At 47.0% G+C, this 23,348-nt stretch overlaps 1 protein-coding gene across 1 annotated transcript in view; it reads right to left on the bottom strand.

Annotated features, from left to right (window-relative positions):
- The window catches only part of NECAB2 (N-terminal EF-hand calcium binding protein 2), a 74,576-nt gene extending 53,313 nt beyond the window's left edge, over positions 1-21,263 (bottom strand). Inside the window, exons 1-2 of the mRNA XM_066327814.1 lie at positions 19,992-21,263; positions 11,130-11,154 (exon numbers count right to left, since the gene is read on the bottom strand). Of these exons, the coding sequence (XP_066183911.1) occupies positions 11,130-11,154; positions 19,992-20,189 (223 nt within the window). The 5' untranslated portion in view covers positions 20,190-21,263. The remainder of the gene's footprint in view (positions 1-11,129; positions 11,155-19,991) is intronic.
- Between the last annotated feature and the right edge of the window lie 2,085 nt (positions 21,264-23,348).

Raw genomic sequence — 23,348 nt, forward strand, 5'->3', positions numbered from 1 at the left:
TAAAACCTTGCTGCCCTTACAGACTGAGGACACAAAGCCATGAGTGACCAGGGGCTGAAGCCACCCACACCTGCCCCGAGTCAGGCTGCGGCCTCAGTACCTCACCCAACTAAGGCAGAGACTTGGCAGCAGGATCTGATCTTGGATCCAGACGCCAAGTTCAGGCTGAGCTGCTGCTTGAACCCAAGCCCAGCTGTGCCAGGATTTAAAGTCCTTCTGAGGGGCAGCTGGAGTGTGGCAAGAGCATCTCCCTTTGCAGCTGACACTCGGCTCTGCTGTGGCACTTGGCCAGCACAGGCAGGTTTCACCTCTGCACTGAGGCTGCAGCAGGATCACAGAAAACTAACTTCCACTCAAAAAAAGAATTGAAAATTATTTCCACCTCTAAAACTTTCTGAAATCTTGCAGACTTTTCCCAGAGCAGCTTCCCATGGTGCAGACAGGCAGCCGTGAAACTAAAGACACTCAGGCTCCTGCTTCTCAGTCCATCAACATCCATCTTCACCCTTTGCTAACACATCCTCCCATGAAAAAAGACTGACTGTTCCTGCCCCTCAGATTATCCTTGCTGGGAGTTACAGGTGTGGATGTATCATTGTTTCAGCTTCAGATATGCCTTTCCCCACTGCAGGTCAGTAAGATACACCTTTCTCTCACACGTATGTTATCTGGTATTTTCAAATAGAGAGAAAGATAAGAAGAAGAAAAAGATACACATGATTTATAGCTGTTCCTGGCCAATTGCCTGAACACAGGGTGCCAGAGCATATTTTCTCACAATTGTCTGGCAAAAATTGCTAGCACATTATGAGGATAACTTGCAGCAGTGTATTTGTTCTGGATTCAATTTTTGCCTTATTTAATTTTAATAGCTATAATAAAAAAAATCTTCAATAAATACAGCTGATCTGCAGAAGATACCTAATTAAAAAGGATGCCAGAGCCCAGTGCTGTCCCTTGTTCCCACAGCAACAAGAGCAGAGGAGAGCAGGCAAGCAAAGAGGCAGAAGGAATGATTTTCCTCCACTAAGGATCTGCTCCACTTCCCCTGAGGGACCTTCCCAGGGATTAAACTTAAAGGCAAACATAGGATAGCCCTGAGAAAGAGAGGTAGCAATAGAAGCTCTTAGGGAGATTTAGGTGGTGTGGCAAGAGAAATATGTGATCTGGGGGTCACACAAGGAGCCTGTGGTGGTGGCAAAGGCATTTTAAGGAGTCCCCACACTCATCACCTCGACCTGGGTGTGTATTGTCACCTTGCACCCTGCCACTCCTCAGTAACACCCTGGGAGCACACAAAGCACGCCACTGCTCCGGCTCAAGACAGCGGACAACACCCAGGCTGGAGCATCCCTCCACCAAAGGCAGCATCCTGCAGCAGCCCTGAGGGAGAGCCACTGAACACTAATTGAAACTTCACATAAAGTCATCTCACAGCCCCTCCATGCCTTTGAATGCAGATTGGGAAACGTGGCACTGACACTCCCACCAAGGGAGCAGGACAAAACCAGGCCTTTTTTAATCTCAGTTATGGCATATGTTTAATCTGTCAGGATACTGTATCCAGTCGAGCTGCAAAAATCCTTTCTGAGCACTTTAAAATTGCTTGTCTCTAAAAAGAAAACCCAAAGACCCCCCACCAAACCAAAACTTAACAAAACAAAAAAAGCCAACAAAATTAGCAGGAGAAATATTGATTTGCTGTATCTACATTGAAAATTTCCCAGACACAGACGAGATATTCTAGCAAGGTAGATCCAAAATCATTAAATCCTCAACGTCCATCACTTTCCTGGCTTGTTACTAGAGTCAAAGCTTTTCCTTTCCCTTCTGCAGTCATTTCCATGCAGAACAGACCTTCCTGCAGACACCCTCCTCTCCTGAAATCAGAGCATGACACTGGGATAAGGTTGGGCCAACACTCAAGGCTACATCTCATCCCCATAAGCTCCTGGCTTCCCTGTGACAGAAGTGCCCCATTCCTCAGCAAACCTTCACTATTTTGTCCCTGTCCACAAGTATCAGGTGCTCCTGGTGCAGCCCCACAAAGTGCAGGTGGCTGTCCCCTCTTGAGGGTGCCCAGCCGCTTTGCCTTTATCTGCCCTTTGATGTTTGCTACCCACCAGCCTGAGCCAGGGACATCCCCAGGACCTGGCCCGGACAAAGAGCTGGAATCAGTTCAGGGTTTGTGTCATGAACCCAGCAGAGATGTCAGGGCAGATTTCCATTGACAAGGAAAATACATGAATATAATGTTTCAACCGAAATTGCTGTCAGGGTACCTCCAGCTGTGTCTCTCCAGGTTAACAATCCTCATACTCCAGAAAAAACAGGGGAAGAACCATCACTTTTAGGACACCATCAATGAAGCTTACATTTTTTGGGTCGGGTTTACAAGTAGGTAATAGCTCCTTAAGTGTTTTATCATGCCCTTACACTGGTTGTCATTGTGCCTTGTACACACGTTTGCTCTGCAGCCCCCAATTAAATCTCTCAACTTCGGCTCTGGAAAGATACATCTTTAAAAATCTTCTCAGCTAATTGAGCAGCTTTTCAAAGTCTCCTCAATAAACCACAGTCCCTTATTCCCACTCTCCACAACTTGCAACATGGTCATTAAATCTTTTACAGTAATATATCCCGTTCACTCCTGTCCAGCTGAAGCCTCTAATGAGGCTTGCAGAAGAAAACCCACATCTCCCAATCCACAAAGAGAAGAAGAAAATAAACTCCATCTTCTTTGGGCTGCACTGTGCGTCAGACCTTAATGGGCACACTTCAAACCAGAAGGGGCTTTTGGAAATGCTGCCCTCCAGATCAAATGCTCAGCCCCAAATTGCCAGGCTAAAGCAGCAGCCCCTGCTCCACATCCCCTCCCTGCATCTCTTGGGGATGCTCACGGCTGCTGCTTGTCTCCAACCCTCTGCACTGAGGGAGTAAAAAGGAGGAGCTGAGAGAGGGGATGGACAGAGCACAGAAAGAGCATTGCTGTGAAAATGCCCAGGCTGTCCCACACACAGAACCCACCCCAGAGGCTGAGCACAGCTGCCCTGCCCCACTGCCCAGGCCATGGAGTGCAGCCCAAACACAGGTATCTCTTTGCCCTGCCAGATCAGCACTTACTGAGCACCGGGAGCAGCAGCCCCTGAGGGCAAGAGGTTTGATGAGCCACAGGAAGAGGCTCATGGGCAGGGAGGTTTGGACCTCTAACAGGGACAAACACAGACAGCAAGAAGGCTGAGCTGATGGATCAGACTGGAAAACCGTGTGTGAGGCAGACTGGTGAGTGGTTTCCAATGCAAAAGCTCTGATCTAGCCTGCTCCTGCACTCCTGAGCACTGTGGATGTGGTCCAGCAGAGAGCACAGGTCAGCAGTGGCCCAAGGGCTGATACTTCTGCCCAGACAGTCTCACAGGAAGATGACCCTTCAGGTAAGCAGCATCATCTGAGTTTTTAATGGACTGAGGTGTAGCATAATAGGAAAGCGTAAAAGTCTGTGTATTTGGGTGTCTGACTGATTCTGAGGTTTAAATCCATTTATTGCTGGTGCAGAAATGTCAGGAAGCCTTGAAGGTTACAGCACTTAATGACTTTTACCATGGGTTTCACTCAGCAGCTGAATTTTTGAGAAAGAGTGGAAAGAAAGGCTCAGCAGCCATGGGAAGGGATGGTGCTGGGCACAAAGGGCAGCCAGGAGCTGCCAGCACAGCCCTGGAGTGGAGCAACATGTGGTTGAATATATTTTACAGGCACAAGGCAGCAAGCACCACAGGCAGCAAGCACCCCTGAAGGAGGCCAAATATGAGGTAAAGCTGATTTTCTAAGTTTTTCTTTGAGACAGGTTTGATATTCTAGCTGCAGCTTTTACAGCAAAAGGGCAAGGACACGGGAGATGGCCACCTGCACTGCAAAGTACCTTGAATAATGAGGAAAAGACATTCTGCACAATGTCAGTCAGGCACCTGGGCTGTCAGAGATCAGCTGAAGTGTCAGCAAGCCAGCTGCACTCTGTTTAAACAGAGGAATCTTCCCAGCTCCTTACAAGCCCACCAATCCCATTCCCTGCTCAGGGTGGTCAGGCTGGGACCAACAATGCCTCCACTGCCCATGAAAGATCTCACAGTGCTTTGCATTTTGGCTGCCTGTTCTCTCATCAGGAAAAGGCTTTAGGAACAGGAAATAACAAATTGCGACAGTAATGGGCCATAAATTGATGCTGTGCAGAAATAGGTGGAACATGGGAATTTTTGTTGTGGAAATAGAAGTTTATGTGCTGTCACATCAGTGACTTGAGTTCTTGGGGGAGTTTCTGGGTTGAGTCCAAACCTTGCTCAACTCAAACCTCCTCTGGCTTAAGCCTGGCACTAAGCAAACCACGTGTGGGCCCTGATTAAAGCCAGGCTGCTGCATAACTCAGCCTGTGGCACATGAGGGTGCAATTGTTAACTAATATTTAAGTCCTAACCCAGTGCACCCAATTCAAGGTCTGCTCTGCAGAATTAAGGTAATCCAGAAAAAAATAAATCCACTGCCTGATACTAACATGGATTTGCTAACAAGTGACAAGTGACATGAGAAGAAAAACAGGTCCTAAAAATCTCCCAGCTCTTCAGTTCTGCTGCATACAGCAGGCACCAGGTACCCTCACATCTTTGAAGGATGAAAAAGGCAGCCCTGAATGGGCATGAGCAGCTGGGAAAGTGCCCTTTCATGCCAGTCAATGATGAAAATCAAATCACAGAACCTTTTCCTAGGTTCATAGTGACAAAGGGTCAATAGAAGCACTGGACACATCTAACAATGGCCAGCAGCCACCTTTCACAACTCCTACATTATCTCAAAATTCATCATCTGGTGGATAGGTTTGTTTATTGTTTTGGGAACAGCATGTCCCAATTTAAACAGAAGTTGTCCCTTCCAAACCATGTGCTGTGAACTTTTCAAGGACTTGGAAGGGTAACTGAGAGAACCTGGGAATGATACAGAAGTACAAATAACTGAAAACAGATTCAAACTTTCTCCTTGTAAATAAAGGTCATTGCACAGTCTTACAAGGTGCTTTTTGATTGTTACATGAAATCTAGACTATCTAAATGCAAATCTTTTCTTATTTACTTAAAAGACAAAGAGAAACACATTTAGGCTGGTCATCTGGTCATGGAAGAACCTATCAGATTTATCCACAGTTACAAAGCCTGATTCACCACTGAATTTTTCTACTTATATGTGGGTGGCTGCTAATACTGATTTTGTTATGCAAGAATTATAAATATTCTCCCTGAGAACTAATGACTTAATTTAGATGCACCAGCAGGATAGGAATAACTCAAGGTTTTCCCAGCACACGAGGAGCAGTGGCCATGCAGAAGGTAATTACCTGGGTCTAGAAATAAGTGGTTTTGAAGAGTGATAGCCCATTAAGGCAGGGACTGCAAAACACCCAAGAGCTCACAGTTAAAGCACAACTCACCACTGGGGAAGACTTGTGACTGTGGAAGGAAGGGTTATGTGTGCAACCAGAAGCTTATTAGGTGTTCAGGGTCTTTTTATTCTGATACTATTTATATATGTCTGGAGTTCTCTGTGCCCTAACTTGGCATCTTTTCAAGATCAAATAAAAGCACCCGAATGTTACGGTGCCTAATTTTTCTTCCTTGATGCCTTGAAAGCCATGTTACTGAAGTCCAAGTTGCTCACCACCATTCAAGTCCTGTGAAGTGTATTTCCTAAAAGGGCCTCAGATTAATGGGGAAATGGGGGAAGATAAGTATTTCAAGTCTAAAAAGCAATTTGTGGACAATTACCAAGCTAAAAATGAAGTCTTTGGACCATCTGCCCATCAGTGATAATTTTCTCCATCCCTCTCTGTGAATTTCCCTATGTTTCCATACCACCTGAATTGAAGGGGCATTTTCACTCCATTTTGCCCCAATTTCTGTACTAATAACTCGAGATCAGCAATGGGCACTCTCAGAGGGAAGGGAAGAAAAGGAAGCATTTACACAGTAACCTGTGTCTGGTTGCATTTGTGAATTTGAGCTCCAAGAACATCCACAGACAAACACATATTTCTTCTACTTCAGGCTCACTGGAGGGGATCAAAATAATTTCTCCAAGCAGGGTCTGGAAAAGGTGGGTGAGACTTTGAGAGCTATTACCACCAAACATCTGCAAATTCCCCCGATCTGTGAAGTCCTCAGAGGAGCTGTCTCTGCTCACAAACACGGCACTGAGGACAGGCTCACAGCATTTGTGAAGGGCTGGGAATTGCTGGTGGCTTCACCCATGTGTTCCTTTGGAGACCCACTACACCAGGGTTCATTCAGCCTTCTCCCCTTGCTGAAGGCCCAGGACTCTCCCTGCTCTCCCACCACCATCCTTTCATCAAGAAACACGATCCATGGGAGAAACCTCACTCTCTTCCTTCGTGTACTGCTGTTAAACGAGACTGATTTCTACTCAGGTGACACTTAGGACATGCCTTCTTGAACATTGTGAAGAACTTGAGTTATCAAACATCTCAAGCTGGGGCTGAGAGATGTGCCTGAGGCTTTTCATTTGCTTGGTTTTGTTTTTCTGCCTTTTTCCAGCTTTTGGAGCCTGTGACCTCCCCATACCAGGGTGTCAGCAGTGGCATCACAGCCACAAAGCCACCAGGCAGGGCAGCACTGCCAGTGTGTGTGTGGGCAGCAGAGCTCACTCTCCTCACAGGGGCACAACCCCCCTGGCAGCTGACCAGGCTCCTTGGCCAGTTTGTTGTAATGCTGATGTGCAAAGCTGTTTGTGTCCACCTCTTGTCGGGAGCTCTCTGTGAGCCCCAGTGGTCTGTAGTTTAATTTGCCATGAGACTTGTAACACTGGGATGTGCAGACCTTTCCTTACACAGAATAGCAGCATAAATCTCATTTAATGAGCTCTTAAGTGACTAACAGATATCCGTGAGCAGCTATTTAAAGGACAAGCCCTACTGGGATAGGAATGGGCACAGTGCCATTGCCCTCATGGCTCTTAACCAAAAAGCCCTTTCCAAACACCAATTTCTGCTTCATTCATGCCTCCTTTTTTTTTTCCTTTATTAGCTCTGCTACGTCCTCTACAGGCCTTCAGCTGATCATTCAGATCAACTGAAAACTGAAGCCTCTTCTCAGCAATTGTACTCTGGATTTCTTCACACTTCGTTCTATTTCATTTTGTATAACAGAAGCTGTTCAGGACAGCATGCACTGAATGGCTTCGTTCCCATCCACACTTTCTCGAGATATAATTTGAAGGGAGAACCAGAATGGTTTGGGCTTGTTCTTGGTACAGAATTCACAAGGACAGCAGCAGGAGGAAGATGCCAGGTTGACTGAACCACAACACCAACTCATCACTGGCCACTATCAGGTGAAACACTGCACCACTGACAGCTCCTCCTGCCATTTTCTGTAGGTGTTTTATAACCATAGGCCAACTTTTTGGCATATTTCCTTTTGCATCTCTCCTCTTCCAGGGCAGGGTCCAGGGGAAACCACCTTAAAGCCCATTTCCTGGGCAGTCAGACCCGTGGATGGCTCAGACTGATGGCCATTTCCATGAACAGGATCTAATAATTACAGCAAACCTCACCAAACCAAACCAAACCATAGATTAAAGCTGGATGCACTTTGCATTTAGTTACACTCAAGGCATGGGGGCTGGGTAGTTGCAGTTAATCGGAGATTTCCAGATAAAAGCCCCGTTTTTGGGAAGATGCATATCTATAATGAATTGTTAGCAGTTAGGCTGTTCTGTCAAAATAGAACTCTTTTAATCTTTCAAAGAGAATCCTGGGCTATTTAATTGATTAGCAGCTTTCTAATGGGGGGATTAAGTACACAGAAGATAACTCAGATGATTGACAGCTCCACTGCACCAGCCTAAAACAAGAGGCCTCCGTTTTCCCAGCACACGCCAATTAAATGATTAACTATTGTTTACTGGGACTGGGAGGATTACAAGACAGTAGGTGGATTTATTAGCAGAGAAAGGAAAAACACTCCTACACAAAAGAAAAAGATTATTTTGAATGACTAACAGCCATGCCCCTGCAAAGCACGACTAGAGCTAACTGAGTTATTCACTCTCGGGTTACACTCCAGCCCTTCTCCCTTTATCAGACCATTTGTCAGTTTATCCAGTTATCTCCAATGTTCTCATCATTTCCAGGTGTCTTTCACAGACCATTCTATGAGTTTATCATGTAGATAGTTATAAAACTGCTTGACATTATCACTGAGGAAAAGGTCGTTAGCTCATATTATAGACAGAATCTCACTTCTCTGGAGCAGGAGACCAAGATGTCTTTTAACAAGCTGGAGCTGCTTCATTAGCATCTTTTAGTACAAGTAGACATTGAATCAAATCACCTAAATACAAGTACCTGAACATGGCAGGGGCAATAATATGATTTAGCATCTTGCAGCAGGAATATCCAATTTTACATGAATTAACAATTTATGGCAGAAAGTTTGGAAGAAAGGGGGAGGAGGGAGATGTTCTTCAATTCATGCTATCAGGCTCCATAGTTACCATGACTGAACCAGCCATTCTGCTTTAACACAGTATGTGTGTTTTTTACCAGGCTGGGGGGAAAAAATCAAGATACTGAAAAGATTTCCAAATTTATGATTTCTTGACTGGACATTACATGAGACTACTTAATCTTACAATCCCTTCCCTTACCTTTTAGGTAACCCTCTAACCATCTGATCTCTGCATGGAAAACATTAAATGAGATGTTGTCGTTAAACCAGATGTCAAGAGCCAAAGTTTTGTTCAGATTTTCCCCTGTTTCCATGGGGTTCCTGCACAGGTCTGTAAGAGTGGCTTTAGCACAGCTGGGGAAAGCAAGGGCTGCCAGTTCTGGGTAAAGCTGCCAGCAGTCCCTGCCCTGGGAGCTGTGTCCCCAGTGTGCCACCATCACACAGCACTGGGTAATGATCCATCTCTGCTGGTTCATTGGAAGGTCCAAGTCCCTGCCAGCCAGGAACCTCTGCAGGTGTGGAGACCACAGAAGCATGTTAGCACAGTAAAATATTTTGGCAATCTGTGGGCTTGTGTTTTTAACAGCCTGTCCAGGGCTCAGGGCCCCATCCTGGGATTCTGACAAAAATGAAGTGTGAGATTGTCATTTTTTTTCTCAGAGGGCTGTGCACAGCACCTGCTGTGAGACATAAAAGCAGCAGGCTGACGTTTCCACTGTTCCTTGGAGCTGTAACAGGTAAAGCCATGAATAGGCTGAATTTCAACAAATCAATAAATTAAAGTCCAGAATGTCAAAGGGAAAACTGTGAAAAAGAGATCCCCAGGGATATGAAATACAAAGATATTACCTCTGGCTCTGGAAACCTCTGAGCCCTAGTTTTCAGAGAGGCTGTACTAATGGAAATATTCTTGCACATCTCCTGCAGCAGCTGCTGTGAGCTGCAGGAGGCTGGAGAGGGGCTGTGGGGAGCTGTGATCCCAAAAGGCTGCAGAGGAACACACTGAGCTAATTATAATGAGTGGCAAACACTGTTATCCAGGGCTCATCAAATATGAATGGCTGGTGAAACTGGTCATCGTGGCTAGCAAGTGTTGTGTCAGGACAAAAGCAGCATCTAAATACATGAAAGGAGAACCACTGGAGGATGTACATCCTTCAGAGGACAGCCCCAGGCTCACAGAGAGCCCTGCTCCATGGAGCTGCAGAGCAGGGATGCCCACATGTGCTCCAGTGTGTCACCTTGCAGGAGCCAGCCTGGGGGAGAGGTGCCACTTAACTCCAGCCTGCTTTGTGCCAGCCTGCTCTCCAGGGAAAGGGAGGGGCAGCTTTAGTGCCACGGAGAGCCCCCACTGTGCTGCCCAAATGCTGCAGTGTAGGTGCCTTGCACTGCAAGCAACAGGAGTGGAAGCAGAGCTGGAGATAGCTCCTTCATCAAAGAGCATCTGCCCTCCTTCAGAGGTGCAGCTATTCTCTCTGCAGTGCCCGTGAGGGGTAGGAGAGGCAGGACAAATTACCTTCTCTGCCTGTGCTCAGTGGCGTTGGTCTCCTCACCCCCTGCAAGTGCAGCCCCTGCTGAACCCTTGGCAGTTCACACACCTGCCCAGCACCCTCTCTGAAGTCAGTCAGTCTGGTGCCAAGAGCATAAACTCGTTTTTCTCCTCTCCACTCTCTTTGCATTACACAACTGCTCAGCTTTTCTAAGCAACAAACTTCAATATCTCATTACTCTGTCAGTTGCCATAACCAAGTGCCCACAGTTAGATGGCATTTACTGATTATTTATGGGCCAGCTGACAGCACACTCCTTACCCAGGGCAGTGAGGATACGCATCTCTGAGCACAGCAGAAATCAGGTATCTCCCTTTCAAGGCTGCAAGAGAACAACCAAACTCTCCCCTGTGCTCCTCTGCACAGCCCTCCCACATGTGTACTGCAAACACTCAGAGTTTTGATGCATGTTTAATTTTCTTCTTGTACAACAGGGAAAGAATAGATACCAGCTCCTAGGATTTTATCTAGGAGCTAAAATAAAACTGCTTTTCAGGGTGTGGAAAGATCCTGGGATTTGGCCCACTGACTCTTCTTTCCTTAAGCTTGTTATCTTACCAGTTCTCTCTTTCCAAGTCATTTAATGAAGACTAATCCACGTTATTCCAAATGTAAAGACCTGGCTGTGCTCAGTGCAGGTTCAGCTTTCCACAGGCACAGGCTGAAAACACACATCAATGTGTGTTGCTCTTTGATGTGTGGCTCCAGTCCCCCAGGAACCAAACTCCCAACATTCACAAGTTAGGTGTGCTTTGCAAAGCTGCTTCAAGATTACCAAGGAGTGGATCCTCACTTATCACTTACCTGTGATTTATTTTTATACTGTTTTTTGTGAAATTGCTCTTCATCTGGTGGATTCTGCCATGCCAACTTGCATTCCAGTATTATTTCTGCTGTAAGAATATCTTTTCCGAAAAAAAAAACCCAACAAAATTTTTTCTGATGTTCTGAGTGTATCAGTGTCTGACCCAGTAAACTGGACAACATTTAAACACTTGGATGTTACTATCAGGAAAAATGGTGATACTGACAATAGTGCAAACAAGAAATGTGAAGTGTGAATTCATAGACTTACCATTTTTGTCAGCTCTTCTGAAAATCTAGAATAGAAAGAGAGAGAGAAATGTGTTTACTGTGTTGTCCAGCGTGGGGAGGTGCAGCCCTTTGCACCAGGACCACGTTCAGCCCCACACACAGGGCAGGCTCAAGTGCTCCAACCCCTCAAAACCCAATTCAGGCTTTACTCAGTTCACTCTCCCCAAGACTCAGCTCATCTCCCCCACAGCAACATCACTGGAATAACTGGTGCAAACGCTTTCAGCCCTTCCAGCACCTCCTTCATTTAAGAAAGCTGAAACCATGAATCCAACACCCGAAAAATACACACTAAAAAAAAAATTACAACTGCCGTGCAGCCAGTCCAGACAATTTCTCTAGAGTCAATAAAATCTCTTAAACCAAGTTTCACAGCTCTGCACTTCTGAAAAAATAAATGTATTTACAACTTTTTTTTTTTAAGCAAGTCTCCTGCGTGGGAAGGAGATTATATTTAGACTTAAAACTATAGTGTGGAGGAATAGCCCACTGGGAGGAATCAAATAGCCATTTCAGAAGGAAAAAAATTGCAATAATGTGTAGTACTGTAGAACTTGCTAGGGAGAAAGAGAGCAGAAACAACTGCTATTTTTCTCATTTGGCATCATCTGAGGAATATTCCCCCAATACTGATACCAAAATGTGATTACACATTCATTAGCTATCCTCACTTCCTTGATGAGTATGTATTATTTTACTTCACATAGTCACATCCCTTATCAGAAATCCTCTTATTGATCCTTGGGGTCCATCTTCAACATCTGGTGTCTCTTTTATGTGGCTGTTCCTTGACCCCCACTTTTCAGTAAGCCAAATATCTTTGTTTCCCATAACTTCTACTTTGCCACCCTTGCACAGCTGAGCTGGCATCCTGCTTGTGTTTTGCATGACTTCTGCATCCCTAAGTTACATCCTTCATCTACTTCTCTAGGGCTGTGCTCTTTTGCTCTACTGTCCTTGCCAACAAAATTCAATTTATAGCAAAAGGCTTGTGCAGAGGCTGGAAACTTACAGGTTCCTGCCAATAGCAAAAAATGCCAAATTGAGGTTTCTGCCAAAAATGGCCATAAATTACCAAAAAATTAACATGGGCAGAAAAGGTAAAATATTCTCATCATCTCTTCAGGCCTGACCCTATTAATTTGAGCAAGAGCAGAGATTTTAGTTGTACAAAGAAATTTCCCTGAGGAGGGAATAAAAGCACCAGCAAGACAGATCAGAGTCAGCCATAAAATAGAATTTCATATTTTCTGGGTCACAAAACCATTAAAAAAATAAAATATCAGAAGAGAAACTGCTGCACAAAACAAGAACCCCAAGAGACAAATTGAATTGCAGAATATGCTATTTCACTGAATATGGCTTAATTAAGGAACATTAATCATTCTTTTGTCCGAAGTCCTTGTGAGGCTGTGCAGCCTGGGGCAGAGTCAACCAGGATTTTCTGGTGAGCTTCAGCAGAGGCAAAACCTCTCTGCCTGAGCCAAACCAAAGTGTTGGAAGTCACAGAAACTGCCTACAAGGATTACAGCTTGTGTCCACATCAAGACTCCCCTTGTGCTCACCTCCAGTTTTTAGAGCAATTAGAAACTTTAGGAGGGAAAATCCTATCTCTCTCTACATTTACAAATTTTGTTGAAGTTAAAAATGGGTTTTGAAAGGGCACCCAGCAATGGCTTGTCTGTGAGAAGAAGGAATAAATCCCAGCAGGACCCCAGCAAGCTGCATGGCTTCAGCACACATCCCTCACGTGTGCTCAGCATACCCTGCCCACTGTATGAAATATTCCTCTTTTCAAGTCTTGGACACCCCAAATCCTCATCCCCCAAGAGCACCTCTAGACGAGGCCAGTCTCTTCCTGGATGCTGATTATTTCTGGGCTTTTTGTTTTGTCAATACATCCTTCTGTTGCTCTTCCCACTGCTTTGAAAGCAAGGTATTGCAGCCAGCCTAACACAGAAGGAGCAATGCCTGTCTTAAGGTCCCATGGGAGACCATCCCACTAAGGACAGCTGCCAGAGGGAGAATGGGAAGGCAAAAGCAATAGGTAAAATATAGACTGAAATGGGAGAAAGGCTCAATCTGCAGTGCTCAGCTCCATGGAGCTGTTTACCTTGCAAGGAATACTTGGAGCAACTTTGGGAAAAAAAATTAAGAAATTGAAGAAATGTTTAGAAATTGAAGTGTTTATATCCAGCTTCACTAAGTGAATATTTTAGGGCTTTAACTCTCCCAGATACTCCCCAAAGTATGACTATTTGTAAATGAATGTGTTGATGAAAGATTAGTTGGGCTGTGTTACTTATCAAAGTTTATTTTTCAGGACCAAGCTGCCTGTAAAATTTGTTGCTAATGAGCAGGATTTATTCCTTCAACTAAATTGAACCACCTGAAATTTGCACACATTTAAAAAAATTAAACTGGGACACCCGGAGGGAAAAAACAATGTAAGACAAAGTCATCTGTCAGCACAGGCAGGCACTGCATCAAGGTATGAACACTGGAATGAGCACCGGGAGGCTGATAAAGATGTAATACAGTCTGTGATGGCTTGGCAGTGCTGCCAAAACTGCCGCTGCTGTGAAGACCCAGGATTTATGTTCTAGCTCAGCAGAGTGCCCTCCCCCACACAGACCAGAGATGTGCTCAAGTCTTGGCTTAGTTGTTCCACCGTGGTGGGATTTCCACAAGGGACAGGTGTAAGATCTGGGGATGGCAGGGCAGCCACAGCCCCTCGCAGCTTCCCTACGGACCAGAGAGCACACCCATAAAGGTGCCAGGCTCCAGGGAGCCGGACAGCTCCGGAAGAAGCGAGTAGGAGCGAGGATGCTGTGTCATCTCGGAGGCAGAGCCCGCAGCCCGCAGCCGCAGCGCTGACATCCCCGCTCGGCAGCCGAGTCACTCACACACGGCCGAGGCAGCAGCCGGCAGGTCAGCCAGAGAGGAGGCAATGAAATATGGATGGAGAAGTGCCCTGTCCTGCCGGGCCCTCGGCAGCAATTGGCTTCCCGTGCCCGCAGCGCTGCTGGGAGCATCCCACGGGCCAGGGCTGCCCGGGGATGCTCTTTCCTCTCCATCGCCCCCGCTCTCCATCGGCCGTGCGCCGGTTCCGGGCGGTGAACCGGAGATTATCCGCTCCGAGCACCGCAGCAGCCACCTCCCCCAGCAGCTGAGCTTTGAAGCTAGTAAGCAAAATTCCTGAAGCAAAGGCTAAGTCACATAGTGAGCCCTCAGGATGCCCACAATATGGGCATTAACCCGTTTTATCGGATTTATACAGGCAATGCATACAGTTTGCTGTCTGTGGCACACTTAACCCCTTTACCAGCGCTTTAGATGAATATAAACACTGTTTTCTCTAGAGCACAGAACTTTTGTCAAGATTTCCAATAGGTTTTCTCTAAATATATGTTTTTGCTATACTCTCAAACGGCTACTATGGATATTTGGCTGCCAGAAGTAAGCAATTCCAAACCCTGGTGGTAATAATAAACTTGAAAAAAAAATGATGGCTTTAAATTTAAACATTTAGTTCTGCCTCCTCAAAGCTCCTGGGTGAGAACATGCCACACTTAGGCTGCTTAATGAAAGTTTTCTCACGAATTTTATTACATTCACAATAGCACTCCCCTAAGAAGCCCAAGAATTATTGCAGGTTTGTTGAGTTTATAATCTCTTCACCAGGTTATTATGATGCTGATTTAAAATAGAATGCGGCTGAGCTGAAATGTTGTTTTCCATCATAATCTGGGTGCAGAATCAAGGACAAACATAATCTTGTCTCATGCTTGAGGAAGGCCTAGGGATGGGAAGGCATCCAGAGACCCAAAAAAGACCTAAAAAATTTATTGATCCTCGTACTGTGTTCCTGCATTGCTCTTCTGGCTTTCTGTTCCTCTCCTACAGTCTTGACACTTCCTTTGGAGTTCAGGCAAGGTTTTATATCAAGGTTTTATATATATATATATATGTATGTATGTATATGCATATGTATATGTATATGTATATGTATAAAGGCTTTTAGTTCTCAAACCTGAGGCACCAGTAGGAATTTCCTCTCCTTCAGCCTTACTCTCTTGCTCTTTCTAGTGAAAATGTGAGAAAATAATGACCTGAAGCTTTGACACTTTGGACTACATCTTCAGACATCCTCAGGCTAATGAGCATTCCTCATGCAAGGAGAAAGGTTTTATTTTGGTGTTCCAGTAAGGAATATGCCATTGGTGTAGAAATACTGTTCCATTTGCAGTGGTTTCCCACAAAACAAGGCTGCTGCAGAGCTCCAGGTTTCTGGGCATTTTCCCACTTCAAAGCAGATCCTTTTTCTTTTTCCCTTCCTCCCCAAGAGAAGAGCAGCTGACACCATGTCCCAACCTCTGCTTTCACTCTTACCTTCTCTTTAGACTTTACCTAGCTGTCCCAAATTAAAGTTGCATGAGAAAGGTAAGAGTTGCATCTGATGTTCTGACCTGCTGACGTTCAGCACTGGAAGTTACTTTTCTGTTCAGCTTCATTTCAAGCACCCTCTTCCAAAGCCCTGAAGATCAGAGGAGAACGGCTGGGCCCTCCTGTGTGACTGTGTACCTTGCAGTGAGCAGCTCCTGAGCAAAGACAGCCTGGCCTGCCCTGCCTTCCTCTCCAGCTGTGCCTGCAGGTACAGTCAAGGCAACGATATCAAACCATGGATTTCACAAAGGGAGGATTAAGGAGGAGGAAAATTGCCCTCCCAGTTCACTCACAGTGAGAAGGTAAACAAGGACAAAAGGGGAATGAACCAACCTCGAAAAAAACCTCCAAGAAACAGAAAGAAAACAGAAGGAAAAAGGTCAAAACAAAAGAGGACTGAGAAGAGGTTCCTGGGATTCTTGTGGTTGCAAAAGCCTTGCTATTAAAGGCTGCACTGGAAATCATGCCATTGACAGACTGGTTGGAAAACTGGCAGTTCTGGATCTACATTTGGAAATGCACCATCGGCACAACCCAAATTCTCTGTATCTTCTGTTCAGACATCTCACTCAATGCCATGGGGCTGAAGAAGCACAAACCAGATTTGGCCACAGAAGTGAGGTTGCAAGAGGAGCCATGAGAATGAGAGATGGATTTGAAATTATCTTTCTGTCATAGAATAAAATATCAGATAAGGGTCAAAATCAGTTTTCAACAAAAGACAGGGTAGATAAAACAGAAAGCTTCATCTGACCTGGAATGAATGGAACTGTGCTTAAAATAAAGCCAAAAATCAATGCATTTAGTCCCCATTGGCAAGAAAGGAAGCAGGGAGGCCAGTGCTGCTTGGGGCTCATACCCCTGCCATGGGGATGCTCATTCCTAACCAAGGCTGACCCTTATTTTAGATGCCAAGCAGGAGATGAGCCATGGATCACATGGATCATCTTCAGCTGCAGCTGCTGAGACTGACCAGGCCTCACATGCTCTGGAGTTCACACCTCTGCTGCCAACACAAGCTTCTGGCAATGACAGGAAGGCAGGAGGAGAGGAGCAAGGACAAGTGGAGCAGCCAGCTCTAGAGCTACACCTGCCTAGACATTTCCTACACCTCAAGAACCATCCACCTCAGCTCTGCATTGCACGTGCACTCATTCACACTCAGCAAATACAACCTCACACTGGCTTACCCACAGAGAATACACACCCACACAATAGATCCTCCTTTCCATAAGCATTGTGACATTGAGGATTTGCTCTTGACTGGAAATGCCACCATCTCCTTGTGTGGGTTGGAGCAGTGCTGTGACAGTCTCTATGAAAGGGGGTTTGTCCTTGTGGGTGCAGAAAGCATTAGATACCCCGTGTCCATCCACAGCTTGTGGTGTGAGTGGGAATACTGCTGCAGGTTGCACATGCTCCAGCCCTGAGCTTGGTCTCCTGCACCTGGAGCAGACCCAGAGAAGGCACCCAAGGGTGGGCACAGGCTGGGGACAGAGCCCTTGCTCAATCTCAACCCCTCATGATGATTTGACCAATGTTGCAAGAGCTGAGCATTCATTCATGAATTCAAGCTGAACTAGTAAACATTATACAACCTTTTTTAATCCTTTACCTGAAAAGGCCAGAGGCAAAATAAAATAAAAACCCTGGAGCCAGCCCAAAGTTAAGATTCATCCCCCAAGTGGCAGTAGCCACGCTGATGGCAGAAGACATCTTACCCCCTTGTTGCATTTTGTTCCTCTTCTGCCCTCAATTTTGTCCCACGACAACACAGTTGTGTTTCTTTGGTGCAAAGAGCACGGGGAAGTTTGTTCTGACACACCAGATACCCTCATGGAGGAGTCAGAACAAGAACACTGGGGATGGATGAATTAAAAGAAAGCCAGAAGAGGAAGAAGAAGTGACTAAGGAACTATTAGTGCCAGAGCAATTTTATTTAATTCATAACCAAGCCTAAGCTTTTCCCTCCTCCCCCAGCCCCCAAGAAACTGCCTACATAGAACACCAGCTCATGAAAACGTGTTAGCTAAACATAAAATCTTACAGGTCTTTTACTTCATCCTCCCCCATGGAGAAGCAGCACTGCTGCATGGCTGGGACTCGCTGCTTCCCCAGCACATCCATCAGCAAAAACGTGAAGGAGTTAAATGGAAAACAGGTTATCATCCCTGAGCATTCAGTGGGATGCTTGTTACTTTCATGCTAATGTGTGAAAATTAAGCTAAATACCTGTTCCCGGTGTTTAAACCCTTTGTATGAAAGGGGGGTCTCGCAGTGCACTTGAAGAGCCCATTACTGCGAAGCCACTGCTTCAATTGGCTTTGCTATTGTGACTGGAGAAAAAGGAGAAAATCAAGTTCCAAGGAAGGAAGAGGAAAAAAAACCCCTAAGCCCTCAAATCTTACATTTCCAGAATTCATTTCTACTTTCAGCAGGTGAGAAAGTGCTCCCAGCACCATTGTGAGAGGGAAAAATGATCTGGAGCTGCACACCCAGCTCTATTGTACTTCCCACTGAAATAATACAATGCTCTACTGTGCTTCCCATTCTGCAAGTTCATGGCTCTTTTCCTAAGCTCAAACCTCAAAGTGGAAAAAAAAATCACTTAAAGACAGTAAAACTGAATGGATAGGATACCATTTTGGTGGCAAAGCACTCCTAACTCAAGGAAACTCTTACATAAATTCAATGTTGGTTCCTAATTGCATTTGTGCTCTGAAACTCAGATATCAAATTATTGTAAAATTTTGTCAATTTCGAGGCAGATTAAAAAACAAAACAAGCCAAACCCAAAACAATCCAACAGAAGTAGAAAAAACCCCAACCAACCCAGGAATTCCTCCCTAAACAGGTTAACTTCAAAGACATAAGGGTGTGAGTTGCACTTGTCTTTCTGTTTCCCCTGGAAGCTCATTCCCCCGGCCTGCAGCTGCCCAGCTGCCAGCTCCTGCCACCGGGCACCGTCATCCATCAGGTGCTCTGCTCTCCGAGCTGCTTTTGGCAGCCCACTAGAAACAAAAGAAAGTTCCTCAGGGAACCGAAATGCCTTTCAGCTCAGGGTGCTCAGAGATGGAATGAGGTTTGGACCCTCCAGCCACGCCAATGCCTACAGGGTTCAGCAAATTATTTACAAAATGTAAGGGTTTGCCTTGAAGAGCTACTACTGCTATCTTATCTCCAAGGAGAGCGTGAGTTATCCTTTACTACAGCCAATGCCTCAGTAGCTTATTTCTGCATTCACTACTTTTTTTTTTTTTTTTTTTTTTTTTTTTTTTTTTTTTTTTTTTTTTTTTTTTTTTTTTTTTTTTTTTTATGCTAGGAGATAGCAAAACAGAGGATCTGTGTGTTTAATTACTAGACGCTGCAGAAAGGCTGTAATTACACCATTTGCACTCCGGCTGATTCCACCCCATTCTCCCAATTCATTTAAGTGCAAACAGCCTCGTTAGCTCCCTAATCAGAAAGTCTATAAATACAGCAATCGAGGCGCCGAGAGCATCCCTACCAGCCCCCCGCCCAAACCAGGGTTAAGGACCTACAGTGCATCCTCATCCCAGCTGGTCGGGGGGATGCAGGAGCTGGGACAAAGGCTGCAGAAGCTGGGGTGCACACCCACGCTCAGCCCTTCCTGAGGTGCAGGAAACAGGGCACCCCAATGCCCAGCCAGCGCAGAGTTCAGAATCCTGGCAAGGAGGAGGATACAAGCTCCATGCCCATCCGGCAAATAAAAGCGGTGCAGGGCTCAGGAGAGGAGGTGCAGAGCCCAGCAGTATCCGCCTCATGCCCAGCCGAGTGCAGAAGATGCAGAACCAGGGTGCACCTTTCCCCAGCTGTCCCAGAGCGTGCAGGGCGAGGGGACAGGGGACCCAGGCTGCCCCGGCAATCCTGGAGGTGCAGCACCGCCACAAGTGGGGGAAGACCCGGGCTGCAAACCCGTACCCCGGGCAGTCCGGGGGCACAGGACTCCTTAAATCTGGGCTCCCCTACACCCGACCAGCCCGGGAGATGCAGGACTTGGGCTGCATCCCATCCCATTCGGCCGGGGATGGAGGATCCCAGGAACACCCCTGATGCCCAAGCCCCTGGCGGGGTGCGGGATCCGGGCTGTCCCCGGTGCCCGCGCAGCATCCCGGTGAGCCGAGAAGCCGGGCTGCAGCCTCTCGCCCCGCCGCTCCAGGAGATGCTGGACCCGGGAATAACGGCGATCCCGAGGGGCTCGAGTGGGTGCAGGACACGGGCAGGAGGACGCGGGACACCCACTGCCACCCAGCCGGGGACCGCAGCAGCCGGCGCGGGGAGCGCGGGACGGGAGGAACATCCCCGCTGCCGAGGCGGCGCGGGACGCGGGCGGGAGGAGGCAGGAGCCGGGATGCGGGATGCAGGGAGCACTCACATCGAGGATGACGGAGGTGCCCTTCCTCTGGGCGGCGGCGGCGCCCGGGGCGAGCAGCTCCCTCTCGGCGAGGCCCTTGTCGCCCATCCTGCCGGCCGCCCAGCGCAGCAGCCCGTCCAGCCCGCGCAGCGCCGGCGCCGGCTTCCGCAGCAGCTTCTGCACCCCGGCCCGGCAGTACCGCGCTGCCTGCTCGCACATCGCTCAGCCCGGCCTCATCCCGCCGCCGGGGCTTCCCCTCCTTCTCCTCCTCCTCCTTCTCCTCCTCCCACAGGCGCTCGGCGGGCAGCGGGCGGGTCCGCGGGGGGACCGCGGGGGATGCTGCCCGAAGAGCAAGGGGAGAGTTTTGGGGTGCGGTAGGTCAGACTCCTGAGCTCCCACACAAACCCCTCTCTTAGGGGTTTTATGTCTAAAAACACTATATCATGTTCTCTCCCCTCCACACCTCCTCTACACTCACAACAGGTTTTAGAAGCTCCTCGTGAGGGCAAAAGAGAACAAAATCGTTGCTAGTAAATAAAACTTGCCCCTGAACCCCTAGCCCTCCTCCAAAAACTCTACTCTGTGAATAGTCAGCGATTCCAGGTAGGGTATTGCAGCATCTGTGGCTACAGCACTAATGACAGTGCTCAGCTGGAAAACACTTCTGACCCTGTAATTCTATATTGTGAGGATATTTCTTTGAGACATTCCTGTGCTCAGCTTCATAGGTCAAGATTTAGACTTGCAGTGGAGGCAATAAATCTTCTGGACAAAATGGCACTAAATAATTTCATTTCCTACCCCACACCTGCTGGTGCTCCCAGTCTAAACTCTAACCCAGAAAGGCACCAAAACAGGAGAGCTCAGACCCAGAAACTTGGAGGTTTCCCCGGCGTTCTGGAGTAGCCACAGGCTCCAAATGGTGTTTCCCACATGCAGCAGCCAGACCCTCTCAGAGGCAGCTCTAGAGGACTTCATGACCCACCAGGGCCGTGTCCCCAGACCTGAACGCCTCTGTCCCCAGAGCCAGCACACCCAGCACCCCTTGCAAGAACTGCACACTTCCCACACTGCATCCTGTGCCTGACCAACCACTGCTTTAAGTGAAACAAACAGCAGTAATTTATTTCTTCCAACAGAGCTTACACATTGCAGGTCACCAGATTCCAGACCCTCACAAAAGCCTACCTCCAGGAATTATTTAGCTGCTTCTTCTGATCACCCATCTATATTCAGGTAAATTGGGGTGAATTTTCTGTGTTTGAGGTAACAGGTGAGGAATGTGCATTTTCCTCTCAGAAAAGAAAAGTGAGTGGGAGCCCAGTTCTTTCTGCTGGAGTACATGGAAAATAGCTGGAAGTGCTTAAAAGCCTTTTAAAGGAAGGAGACACAGAGAAGCCTAGCAGTAGGTCAGGACACCCAGGGGCTGAGCCCCTCTTTCACCAAGCTCTTGCCTTTCAAGGTTTTCTTCTCTAGCGGTACAAAAACAGGGGAACTTCAGGGGTTTATGACGGCTTGTGGGAACTGTGTTGAGCAATTCAATGGCTCTGTGTTCTTTCACAGGAGTACAACACAACCATTACTCAATTCCCAATCACATCTCACAGCAAAGCCAGGCCAAGCCAAGACACATCTTGTCCTCCTTGCCATGAGCTGGTGCCAGTCTCCTGTGCCCCTCATGGTCAGAGCTACTCTGCTCTTCTGTACTTGTACAATGCTCAGATTATTCACATCCTTCTTTCTCCTTTAGACATCCCTCCACTAAATGAAATGGCTGATTCAGACTCTATTGATCACACCCAGGTTAGGATTACTACATATGCTCATTAATTAAAACTATTGACTGAATAAATTTAGAAATACGGTTCTTTGAATTCTCCTTTCTATTTGTCATGAAGATTCATTACTTGGATTTGAAGTTTGAGGTTATTTCTGTGCTTTTGTCAAAAACAGTTCTTGCAAGTGTCAAAACCAGCTCTGTGGCATTTAAATACTCATTTTTTCTACTGAACAGATCTAGACAGAAAAAAATTCTGCCATTCAGACATCAGGAAGAAGCCAACCATTTGTACTGGGCTGTGTTACTAGGGACTATTCCCTAGTTCCTGTGAGGCTGAAGTCTCTCCGAGGAAAAAAGTGGGAAGATTGTTACTACTTATCTGAGCCAGGTGAGGAAATGGAGAACTCTCAAGGCATGTGCTGGCCCATGTCACACCACAGCCAGGGGTGGGGACAGAGGCACAGACCTCACGTTGAGCTCTGCGTGCCAAATTAATCCCTGCTTCCTGCCAAGGGAGAAGGACACTGCCTGTGCTGTGCAAATAAACACAACTGCAGCCAAGGTGTCAGGGCTCTGCCAGCCTCTCCCACCATCCTTGCTGCTGGTCATGGCACTGACCCCGGGGAGCAGCCAGGAAAAGGAACCAAAAACCAAACTAGTGATGGACAGGTGGAGACAGCAGCGTTTACTTGCTTCTTCAGCTGCAGCTCCTGGGCATCCAGCACACTTAGTGCATTTCATTAAAGGTGGAGAGAGCAGGACCACCAGCAGCCACTGACTGCCCTGAAAGCTTTATCCATAATGGAGATGCTGAGTGGCATAGGAATAAATTGGAGAGAAGAGAAAGAATGCAATTTAAAAGCACTGTTAAATGCAGGCAAAGTGCATCCCCGGGAAAGCAGCAAGCATTAATTACAGGTTCTTGTAGGCTTAGTGTGGTCAGGCCATGAAATGCCCAGGGGCAGCAGAGCCCAGCGTGCAGCACAGCCCCTGACCTGCTGGCATTTTGCTTCCCACGCTGTTCTGCAGGCAGAGAGCTCCAGCCCTGCCCGGCAGAGGAAGGGAGAGCTGCAGGGAAAGGCGGCAGCTGCTGCTCCACCTTCTCCACCCTGACATTTAACACCGAGCCTCCCACTGCTGCGCTGGCCGGGCACACGCCTTGTTCCAGACCCCTACAGGATTATAAATGATGGATCAGTTGGGCAGGAAGGTTGTTGAAGGCTGTTAGAGATCAGACCTAGTCTCCCTCACTCCCAGCTCCAAGTCCAGGAACTCTGAGATCTCAAAAAAAGAGTGTTGTCCAGTTTCAAGCCTGATCCTGACCTGCCAATGGTTTTTGCCTGGTGCATTTGGAGCTCAGCACAAAGCACAGGTTTACTTCTACCACTGACAATGTTTGCTCCACCAACTCTCATATGGGGCTTTTTCAGGTGCTACATCCAGTATTTGCCAGAAAGTCTTGGAGCAGGAGCACAAACCATTTGCTGTAATTTCAGGTGAGAGGCCATCTGAAAAACACAAAGGCTTCTCTGAAGGAAGGTCCGAGAGGAGCAGAGTCCTGCCCACACCCGGCATGGCAGGCAGAGGCAGTGGCTTTC

The sequence above is a fragment of the Sylvia atricapilla genome, chromosome 12 (assembly GCF_009819655.1).
Source record: "Sylvia atricapilla isolate bSylAtr1 chromosome 12, bSylAtr1.pri, whole genome shotgun sequence".
NCBI lineage: Eukaryota > Metazoa > Chordata > Aves > Passeriformes > Sylviidae > Sylvia > Sylvia atricapilla.